The following is a 12,198-nucleotide window of genomic DNA, read 5'->3' on the forward strand; positions in this document are numbered from 1 at the left end:
TTTTCAATATAACCTCCTTCAACCCATTAATCACTGGCCCAAAATTACTGCTACTCCCTAACAAAGTATTAGTGTATGTGGAATTATAAATTTAAAACATTACATTACACCAAAAACCAGCACTGAGATTGAGAATGTATTTTAACCTACTTAGCTAGTACCTTAATGTGTTTAAGCAATTTTATTTCTTATTTTATTTCTTATACTGAGGGATGCGGTTCTGTGTGACACAAAAACCCACAAAAATGCTCACATCGTCTTGTAAAATACGCCATGAAACCACATAATTACTCAAATTAAAATAACTCCTGTAAGAGCGATTGTCATGTAATTTAAATGTTTTCTGTCAGAGAAAAAAAAAGAGCTAGCTAAACTTAAACAGGCTATCGCTAGCTATAAAATTTGTCATTTGAAAAAAAAACGGTTCAATATTATATATGTAACGTAAAGCAGTTTATAGAATAACGCACGTAACATTAACGATGTTAACTACATTTGGGCGATACCAAAAAAACTTACGTATCCGAAAATATAAGGTTAAATTGAAATACTTACGGGCGGCACGGTGGCGCAGCAGGTAGTGTCGCAGTCACACAGCTCCAGGGGCCTGGAGGTTGTGGGTTCGATTCCCGCTCCGGGTGACTGTCTGTGAGGAGTTGGTGTGTTCTCCCCGTGTCTGCGTGGGTTTCCTCCGGGTGCTCCGGTTTCCTCCCACAGTCCAAAAAAACACACGTTGCAGGTGGATTGGTGACTCGAAAGTGTCCGTATGTGTGAGTGAATGTGTCTGTGTTGCCCTGTGAAGGACTGGCGTCCCCTCCAGGGTGTATTCCCGCCTTGCGCTCGATGATTCCAGGTAGGCACTGGACCCCCCGCGACCCTAAATTGGATAAGCGGTTACAGATAATGGATGGATGGATGGATGAAATACTTACGGGATGAAGCTGTTCCCTGAGGCCGGTGAGAGCTGTTCGCGCGCCGCGGTCACAGAAAACACTTTTCACAGCGGTTTGCTTCTGCCACCTTCCGCTTTCTCATTCAGAGTTTATTCATTTTAAAACTGTCGTCTTCAAAAACTTAAATAACAATGTCCTCCCTTCAGCACGGCACTGTCTCCTTATTAACCCTATTTATCATAATCATTTCTGTCGTTCGTGTCCCAGTCATTACATCAATATTCTAAAATATTACAATACAGAGCTTACCTATAACTGTATGGCATTTAATAAGTTAAAATAATGACTCTATTTATTTAAAATTTATTACATCGTTTTCCAGACATTTACCAGTATTTTTAGATGTGGGCCACATACGATTAATATGCAGTATTTAATAAAATGCTCTGATCAGTGTAGTGTGCTAACTGCAACGGCAATCGCCTCCCCGGCCGACAGTGCCAACGTGCAGCCGGAACTGGGCCATGTTTCCATATTTTCTGTCAAATCACATGCTATGTTCACAGGGCCATTATATAATATTTCACAGTAAAATATCTTCATCTTCAGGATATCAATAGTCTGTTACATTGTGTCTTACTGAGCCTTTCAGATTTTTGAGACACTTTGAAAATAAAGAGATAATATCCGCGGAAGGAAGCTAAACGTGTAGTTTTTCCACGGTGTGGAAGTTGTGTTCGTATTTCGCCATCTAGCGGCGACAGAATGTAATTAGTGCAGCATTTAAAGTGAAAGAGAAAATCCAAATGAATCGATTGCTCATCCTTGGTGTCCCGGATGTGTACTTTTTTGTAACTCGTATTTTGGTATCTGAATTTCGTCTGAACTTATTTCAAAATATATTGTTAGATTTTTTTTAAGCTTGATTCTTTTATTTGAATTTATTAACCTTGAATAATAATAGTGAAAACGTGTTGTTGAAAATTCACAAGTTCAAGAGCAATTATATTCAGATGCATTACTGCAAAGCAAAATATTAAGAGGTGGAATTTTAAAAAATTCAGTGCTATAAATTCAAAGGTGGTAATATTTCAAAGTGTGATGAGACAGATTTGCTTCCATAACTACATGGCCTCAAACTTCTGAACCAAACATGCGGCTTGCATTCTCTAGGAGACACATATTAACATGTATGTACTCTGCGGTTGTCATCTATATTGATATTTTTGTAGATCCAAAAAGACATGGATGGGAAGACGTGGACAGCATGGTCTCTACGTAGGAGCTGAAGATATGTAGCATGTACTCGTGGCCTATGTTTACTGTCTGGGCTCTGTTTTCATTGGTTGTTGACTGGACTCATTCAGACTTGAGCTGGTAAAGAGATTACGGGTGATCACGTCCAAATTCAGGTTGAAAAAATCGAGAAGGGTATCCCTGCAGGCCGGAGACAGCTCCAAGTGGGTGAGGAAGAACATTTTAAGCACGACTCAAGCACGTCGCTGGCTTCGGGATATGTAGTTGGCATAAAGACTCTGGAGATGACCCAGAGGCTATAGAACCCTTTTTATTTGTTTATGAAAACAGGGCTGATATGGAGCTGTTTCTAAAAGCTTGTGTTGATGAGCAGGGTCTCAAGGTCAATGCGATGTTTGTGGTTACACCATGCCCCTCACCCAATATTTTCACTGCAGGGCACCTTATACACCACAGTTCAGACAGTGTGTATAGTTTGATACTTTTAAAAACCTAGGCTCTTGCTCTGTTTAAGCATTGTTTGGAAGTTAAAGAGAATGTCAGTGAGTTCTTTGGGATACTGTGTTAGATTATTGTGTATTTTGTAGTACAGCTGTATGCCTGGTGACCATGTAATAACAGTTTTGTTTTCAGTATTAATATTGTACCTTTTAAACATTAAGTACATTATATAGAGTACATTTTCAGCATTATGTGATTTACAGACTTGTTTGTGGTTGGCTTAATATGTGAAATTCTCGCAATAAATAAAGAGAATAACCATTTAACTGAGAATGATAATGTTTGCTTACATATATCCTACTACTCACTTCCTAACAAGAGACATGACAGTAAATATGGGTTCATCAGCACAGCTCAGTGCTGGGGTGCTATATATTCCTCGCCTGGCATTAGATTAATGTTTCTCTACTCCAGAGAATCCAATTCTATTGTCAGTTTTTCTCTACAGGGATTAGAGAGGCAGTGTGTGCACATCTGTGTTATTAATGGGTGCAACTTAATGTAGAATACATTCATTACAAATTTGACCTCAAATATTTGTACATATGGTGTATTTCTGAAATAAATTAAACTGAATAAATGAATGTGCCTCACAGCAGTCTCAACAAAAGTTATTACATGGTCACGAGGTATACAGCTGCACTACAAAATACACAAAAATCTAACACAATATCCCAAGGAACTCACTGACATTCTCTTACACTTCCAAACAATACTCAAACAGAGCAACCTGAGCTGCATTAGTTATAGAAATTTGTTAGAAGATAGAAAATAACTAGGATACCTATTTTGTGCAGGGCATTTTACGCAAAGCAGGACATCACAGTTAACCAGACAGCCTAGGTTTCTAAAAGTATCAAACTATACACACTGTCTGAACTGTGGTGTATAAGGTGCCCTGCAGTGAAAATATGGGGTGAGGGGCATGGCGTAACCACAAACATCGCATTGACCTTGAGACCCTGCTCATCAACACAAGCTTTTAGAAACAGCTCCATATCAGCCCTGTTTTCATAAACAAATAAAAAGGGTTCTTTAGCTTCTGGGTCATCTCCAGAGCCTTTATGCCAACTACATATCCCGAAACCAGCGACGTGCTTGAGTCGTGCTTAAAATGTTTTTCCGCCCCCACTTGGAGCTGTACCGCCCACTTGGAGCTTTACGCCCCACTTGGAGCTGTACCGCCCACTTGAAGCGGACTCCGGCCTGCAGGGATATCCTTGTCCCAGCCATTTTAGTTTCGTTTGTGGAGTGACGGAGTTCCAGTTTGTCGACAGAAAAAGGAGGAAAACAAAACGCAAGTGGAAACAAAACGACAAACAGCGTCACAGAGTTAAATCTTTATAGTTCTTTGTTTTACTCGAAAGAGAATGATGAAAAAGACGAACCCATGCCCTAGTTTGCTCCTGTACCTGTTTGGTAAGCGAAGTTGGAGGGGAATCGTTTTTAGGTTTGTCTCAATCCCTGCAAATTGGGAGAGTCTGAAAATTTTAATGCGAAAAACGCGTAACGTGTGACGTTCAAGTGACGAAAACTGTGTAGCTGCTAATATATTAAATAAATGTGTTTTTACTCAAGGTTGCACCTAACTACATGCCCTTTTTTCTCTCCACACAGCTGCTCATATTGCGCTCATTTATGGGTGCGGCCAGAATGAATATCAATCAGCAAGTGGAGAATGCTGTCCCATGTGCCCCATGGGTATTTACTGATTCAGTCATTTCATTAATGTTAACATTTTGGGACGATAAAGTGATCAATGCATTTGATGTTGTCTCCTGAACTCTTGTGTAGGGACGGTGGTGCTGTGGGACTGTTTTGGTGTTTACAGTACTGCATGCGCACCTTGCTCCAAAGGAACATTTATGAATGAACCCAATGGTCTGGCAAAGTGTTTTCCCTGTAAAACATGTAGCAATGGTAAGCATACTTGTTTTGTGTACATTTCACTGGTGTGTATACTTGTTTAAATGTTGTCATGAACTGACTGTTTCCCAACATTTTATTTCAGAGCAAGGTCTTTATGTTTCACGCCCCTGTTCCATTACAAGCAATGCAGTCTGTGAGGTTATGGATGGATATTACTGTGCAGATTTCTCAGAGATGGAATGCACATTGGCAGTGAAGCACACAGAATGTTATGAATGGGAGGACATAAAAGTTCCAGGTCAGTTGTGATGTTTCAGAATTTCCCTGATCATTGCAAATTATAGGTATTTAGATTATTTAGAGATTTGGGTATATATGCATCAGTAATGCCAGTGGTGGTATCTCAGTTTGAAACATTTACAAAATGGCTATCAGAGCTCTCTGAGAACAATCTGGAAATGGCATTAATATTCTAATGAAGGTGCGTGACTGACAGCCTTCTATCACTGGCAGACACAATTTTGTTTACATTACCACTGCAACACACAGCCTTGAGGCAGAGAAGCTGTGGTTTATTTTTATTTTAAATTGTGTTTGTGATTTCACAAATCTTTAGGGTTTACTAAGGTTTTGGTTTTGATTTCTGTAATCGAGTTAACAGCCCATTTAAAGGTACACAAAATGATGGCACACGCTGGGAGAATCGCAATAAGCACTGGATGTACTTAGTTTGAAATTCGGAACCAGTGCTGGGTTCACTGTGAGGCTTGGATTGAGAGCTGGGTTTACTAGATATGAGGCTTGATGCTTGTGGTGTGTCAGCAAGGTGATTGACTCTTTTTGAAGAAGGGTGGGATGTTATCTTTAACAGACATAAACAGTGTTATGAGAACTCCCATTGACCTGTCTCCTTATTTATAATATGTCAGGACTGCTATTCTGTATTAAGAGGAGAGCAACACAGGTGAAATATAAATGTCAGTTATTAAACTTAGGGAAGATATTCTTAAGAAATGATTTGTAAATTTACATTGGGGCCTTGAAGTGCAAGATTATTTTTAGTAGAAGCTTTAAGCTCCTTTAATAGTTTTGTATAATAACTAAATATGTGATAAATTACAGACTAACATATTGTGCCTTATGTTGCTCCCTTTTTATCCATGCACATAATGGAAGACTTCTAGGTTTTAAAATGTTCTGTATTTATTCACAGGAACTAAAACCTCAGATACTGTGTGTCAAGCCAATTTTTTTAGAGCTTTTGCTTTTTTCCACTGGAGGTGAACTGCACCAGATGGACAGAGTAAGTGAAACATTTCTCATGTGAGCTTTCCAGTTTAATTAGTTTCTCTTTAATTATCTTCTGTATTTTTAACAATTTCAATCGTTTCTTTAAGCTGTTCAGAGATGAGGTCATGGAGAAAGAAGGCAGTTCTGTAAAGGATGTTCAGTGCAAACCAAAATCAAGAAGCAGATACAGTCCCATGGCAACTGCAGTTCTGTTTGTTTGTTATTTGTTTATCATTTTTATTTATAAAATATATTGGTCAATCAGATAAAACAAACCACCAAAAACATTATTATTTTATTAATTGTCTTTAATTAAAGTGCATGTCTACTCAATTAAATATACTTTTTTATTTAATACATAAGCTGTGAGTTATAATACACCAGTGTACAAACATTAGATAGCTTTTAATCAACAGATGAATTTGTATTATGCATGTTGTCAGGAGCGAGGGGCGAATTGAGGGAGGCGGACGCATTCGCTAAAACACGGGATAATTTAATATAAACAAAACAACGATACTAAAACAGGACACAAACAAACAAGGAGCCAAACAAGCTAAATAAAACAAAGGAAACTGGACAGGGAAAACAGGACAGACGGACGAAAAGCGACACGACGAAAAAGGAGAAGAAACGGGGAAACTCTAGAGACAGACGGACAGACTAAATAACATGACCAACTAAACACAGGATAAAGGGGAAATGTACGACAAACGGATGAGAGACAAGAGGGCTTAAATACTCACACAAACGAGACGCACCTGAGACAGATAACGAGAAGGACGGGTTAACAGATGACACGGACAAGGAGGCGGAACAAAGGCGGAGACTCGAACATAAACAAAACATAGCCATGTGCAAATAAAGCACATGGCGGGGACAACAGACATGACAGGACGAAGGCGTGACAGATGCCCCCCCCAAGAACGCGCAACTCCCGGGCGCGTACTCCTAAACCCCCCAGGAGCTGGCACTGGAGAGGGCACGGAAAACAAGACAGGACAACAAACCCACAGGTGACAGGACTCAGGACAGGACGGGAACCGACACAGGAGCTGGGGACACGACACGACCGACTATACGAGACGGGACATGGGACATGACAGGAGACTGACAAAGGGGGGTAACAAGAGACGAGAACGGACTGGACAGGACAGGAGTGGACACATGGGAATTGACGGGAGACTGGACTGGAGACAAGACAGGGGACTGAACGTGGGACGGATACGGAGACTGGACACGTTTGGGGACAGAAGACTGGACATGAGCAGGTGACAGAACAGGGGACTGGAATGGAGACGGGACTGATGACAGGACGGGGTGCTGGGACTGGATGGGAGCAGAGACTGGTGACGAGACAGGGGTATGTGACTGGACAGAAGACAGGACAGGTGACATGACACTAGACGGATACGGAGACTGGACAGGGGATTGAAAGGGAAACTGGACCGGAGACAAGACAGGTGACTGGACATTGGACGGATACGGGAACTGGACGTGAGACAAGACAGAGGGTTGAAACAGGGACTGGACAGGAGGCGGGACAGCGGTTTGAGACAGAGACTGGACTGGAGACAAGACGGGTGACTGGACGTTGGACAGATACGGAGACTGGACATGACTAACAGGGGACTGGACATGAGACAAGACAGAAGGTTGGAACGGGGACTGGACAGGGGTACGAAACAGAGACTGGACAGGACTAACAGGAGACTGGACTGGACTTGGTAGGGGAACAGGGACCAAGACGTTTACGGGGACAGACATGAATACAGTAACAGGGACCGGGACAGACACAAAGGCAGACACGGGTACTGGGACAAGGACAGAGACCGGAACCAAGACAGGGACAGACAGGGGAACCAATACAACAGGGGGGTGCCCAGGACTGGCTAATGTCTGAGGGGCAGTCTGAGGAACCAGCCTGGGCACAGTTCTGGGGATCGGCCCTGAAGTCCTTCGGGCCGACCGACGGACACGGACATGAGAGGCCGTAGCCACAGTCACGGGGACAGAAGAGGCCGTAGCCACAGTCACGGGGACAGAAGAGGCCGTAGCCACAGTCACGGGGACAGGAGAGGCCGTAGCCACAGTCACGGGGACAGGAGAGGCCGTAGCCACAGTCACGGGGACAGGAGAGGCCGTAGCCACAGTCACGGGGACAGGAGAGGCCGTAGCCACAGTCACGGACACTGGAGCGGCCGTAGCCACAGTCACGGACACTGGAGCGGCGGGTGCCGCCATCACGGACACAGGAGCGGCGGGTGCCGCCATCACGGACACAGGAGCGGCGGGTGCCGCCATCACGGACACAGGAGCGGCGGGTGCCGCCATCACGGACACTGGAGCGGCGGGTGCCGCCATCACCGAGACAGGAGCGGCGGGTGCCGCCATCACCGAGACAGGAGCGGCGGGTGCCGCCATCACGGACACTGGAGCGGCGGGTGCCGCCATCACGGACACTGGAGCGGCGGGTGCCGCCATCACGGACACTGGAGCGGCGGGTGCCGCCATCACCGAGACAGGAGAACCTGCAATGTCCTCCTCGGAGGCAGGGGAACCTGCAGCGACGTCGTCCTCGGAGGCAGGGGAACCTGCAGCGACGTCGTCCTCGGAGGCAGGGGAGCCTGCAGCGACGTCGTCCTCGGAGGCAGGGGAGCCTGCAGCGACGTCGTCCTCGGAGGCAGGGGAACCTGCAGCGACGTCGTCCTCGGAGGCAGGGGAACCTGCAGCGACGTCGTCCTCGGAGGCAGGGGAACCTGCAGCGACGTCGTCCTCGGAGGCAGGGGAACCTGCAGCGACGTCGTCCTCGGAGGCAGGGGAACCTGCAGCGACGTCGTCCTCGGAGGCAGGGGAACCTGCAGCGACGTCGTCCTCGGAGGCAGGGGAACCTGCAGCGACGTCGTCCTCGGAGGCAGGGGAACCTGCAGCGACGTCGTCCTCGGAGGCAGGGGAACCTGCAGCGACGTCGTCCTCGGAGGCAGGGGAACCTGCAGCGACGTCGTCCACGGAGGCAGGGGAACCTGCAGCGACGTCGTCCACGGAGGCAGGGGAACCTGCGACGTCGTCCACGGAGGCAGGGGAACCTGCGACGTCGTCCAAGGAGGCAGGGGGACCTGCGACGACGTCCAAGGAGGCAGGGGGACCTGCGACGACGTCCAAGGAGGCAGGAGAGGCGCGCGTCGCGCTCACGAAGACAGGAGAGCCGCGCGCCGCGCTCTCGAGGACAGGGGTTTGTGCTGCTCGCCGGGCTCGCGCTGGAGCTGTAAAGGGTTTAGGGGGTTTCACAGGCGCACCCATTAGATCACCTCGAGGTGCGCCCCTGTTAGCCTCAGGCCTCAGAGGTACGGAGGTGAGGCTAACAGCCCCTACCCTTAACGCCCCCCCAAAAATTTCCCCGGACCTGAGGGGGTAATCCTCCAGCGAGGGGGGAACTCCAGCACGGTTCTTCCGCCGACTCTTTCGACTCCCGCTGGCGCAACGACTCGATTCCCGAGTCGACTCCACCGCTATAGGATCCGGAACAGCGCCAGGCAGGAGCTGGAGCAGGCGACTCCATTCCGAGGCCGCTTTCAAAGCCTCCTCCACAGGATCTTTGTGGCCTGTGCGGAATGGAGTCCGGCGAACGGCACAACCTTTGATGTAATAGTCCGTGCTAGCTGCGTCCTGAGGGTCGTACATTCTGTCAGGAGCGAGGGGCGAATTGAGGGAGGCGGACGCATTCGCTAAAACACGGGATAATTTAATATAAACAAAACAACGATACTAAAACAGGACACAAACAAACAAGGAGCCAAACAAGCTAAATAAAACAAAGGAAACTGGACAGGGAAAACAGGACAGACGGACGAAAAGCGACACGACGAAAAAGGAGAAGAAACGGGGAAACTCTAGAGACAGACGGACAGACTAAATAACATGACCAACTAAACACAGGATAAAGGGGAAATGTACGACAAACGGATGAGAGACAAGAGGGCTTAAATACTCACACAAACGAGACGCACCTGAGACAGATAACGAGAAGGACGGGTTAACAGATGACACGGACAAGGAGGCGGAACAAAGGCGGAGACTCGAACATAAACAAAACATAGCCATGTGCAAATAAAGCACATGGCGGGGACAACAGACATGACAGGACGAAGGCGTGACACATGTACTCATGTATGTAAGACTCTGTATAAGAGATTGTTCTCTGGGACTGTGAATGTTTGATTCAAACAATTAATAAAGTAACTAAAATATTTTATTCTCACAGAGTATGTGTGCCATTTTTGAATAGTGTTTTATATAGTTATTATTGTATTGTTATTTTTATATATCTATTGCATATTGCTTTTCATACAGATTAGAGCAGTGTGCTCTGCTATCTACTGATTATTTTGTTTGTATTTAGGTAACCACAGCGTTGGACTATCAGTAAGTTCCAACAAATTCTATAGATTTTTTTTTTCTCTGTAACTGCTTTAACCTGTTCAGGGTCACTGTGGGTCTGGAGCCCACCCAAAATCACTTCTCCACCCACCAGGCAGTAACACACCCTGGACTGGGCGCCAATCCATCACACGCTCACATCTATGGACATATTTGCATTGCCGATTCACTTACCAACAAAAGTTTTGGGACTTTGGGAGGAAACCGGATGACCCAGAAAACATACATCTCCCAAAATAATAACTTTTTTAAAAAAAGGAAAAAACCTTAACTTGCAATGGAAGTGAGATTAAGTAATTTTAGAGCATTCCTATGAGTTAATTCATCATGAAAAGTTCACACGATGTGAAGGAAAGCTGCTGTGTCCAATCATAGTTTAAAAATTGACAAAATCTGCGATACATTTTTTTAAAAATTAGGACAGCAGTGATACATGTCCTCCAAACTCACAGACAAGCAAACTCATTGCTCTTTTTATTGTTCTCACATTGGACCTCGACCATGGATTTTTTGTCCGCTTCTGACCTCTTGTCTGTTGATCCTCTGCCTCGTTAAATTTGGCTGTCATTTTGCCTGCCCTTTTAAGAGACGGCTAAGAATGAGAGAGAGACTGGTCTTGTGCATGTGCCTCTTACAGTGGTTTAAAGTCAATAATGAGTGCTGAATGTCCTTGAAATGAAGGTTATCAGCTTTGCAATATTGACTATGACTTAATATTGACTGTGAAATTTTTCTTAGCCAATGCCTGTAATTTACTGAATAATCAGATAATTTCCATAAACTGAGATCTTGTAGATCAGTGGTTTTCAAACTTTTAGAACAAGTACCACCCCTTATCAGTGTAAAAAACCTCCAAGTACCACCTTTGAGTCTTATCACTGACACAAGGGCTCCCCTGGTTCTTCCTCCCTTCCAGGGGCAGGTGGGGGGCATAAGGCAAAGTCTTGGTTAAATTTTTGCCTTTTTTGTTGCATTTTTTTACTTGAAATCTGCATTCTTTACACAAAATTAATTTAAGTTTGTTACATTTGGCAATTCAATATCAGTTATGTGCTTTAAAATGCTATAAGTGAAAAAGGCACAGCCCTCGGAGCAGGTGCTTGTAGCAGCTCTTGGCGCTTGTGTCAGGACTGTTCACGTGAAGACGAAATAGAGGAAAACACTCAGCTGATGGAAAACGACATGGCTGTTCCTCACATTAGAGTTCTACTGTTTAACACTGTGCTTCCTTGACCTCCTGACACAAGCGCCAAGAATTTATACTTTGTTTCTCTCTCTTTTTGCCACTTGATTATGTTTTTTGGGGCGCCAGAGTATTTGTTGGGGTCGGTCTTGGTTTGTTTTTCTCATTTTGTAATATGGTAAAAGAACATAAGCTGAACTCAGTGGTGACAAAAACACACAAGTACATCAGCTAGGGCATCTTTATTGGAGGACCAACCATATATTTAGTGTAGCATTAAAATAGCAATGCTGTGAAAATGATTTGTCATGGAAAATAAGCTATTTATTTATTTATATATTTTTTGATTTTGCTTCTTCAAGAGAAGAAAACAGAGAAGAGGATACAATATCGCCATGAAGTGGACTTATGAGTTTTGAGGAACACTTCGTATTAAAATATGGTGGACTTGGAGTACTGTTTAAGTATTATTAGCCTCCCCATGGACTGAGGGGCATTTGCCCACTGTGGATTGAGGAGCATTTTTCTTCAAGGTTACTCTAAGAGTACTGATAACATATGGCAAAAACAAGAGCAAACACTAAGGAAAATTAAGTTGTATTTTTCACTTATGATAATTGTAGACTAATATGGCAATTACTAATTTGAATTAATTTTTTGTTAACAATTTTTAATAAACTTTATTATTATTGTTTTGAAATAAATGGTGCTAAATTTTAAGTGTTTTACAGACATCTAACCTGTCAACATATGATTTATAAACAAAGG

General features: G+C 44.3%; 2 protein-coding genes across 2 annotated transcripts in view; both read left to right on the top strand.

Moving 5' to 3' along the window:
* The window catches only part of LOC136666491 (tumor necrosis factor receptor superfamily member 14-like), a 58,535-nt gene that overhangs the window by 21,536 nt on the left and 24,801 nt on the right, over positions 1–12,198 (top strand). The gene's annotated exons all lie outside the window — the stretch shown is intronic.
* On the top strand, positions 3,859–6,056 carry LOC136666330 (tumor necrosis factor receptor superfamily member 14-like). Its single transcript, XM_066644440.1, has 6 exons — positions 3,859–4,070; positions 4,269–4,352; positions 4,446–4,571; positions 4,663–4,818; positions 5,734–5,823; positions 5,918–6,056. The coding sequence occupies exons 1-5, from the start codon at positions 4,022–4,024 to the stop codon at positions 5,802–5,804; spliced, it is 486 nt and encodes a 161-aa protein (XP_066500537.1). The 5' UTR covers positions 3,859–4,021; the 3' UTR covers positions 5,805–5,823; positions 5,918–6,056.

This window comes from Hoplias malabaricus, chromosome 14 (assembly GCF_029633855.1).
Source record: "Hoplias malabaricus isolate fHopMal1 chromosome 14, fHopMal1.hap1, whole genome shotgun sequence".
NCBI lineage: Eukaryota > Metazoa > Chordata > Actinopteri > Characiformes > Erythrinidae > Hoplias > Hoplias malabaricus.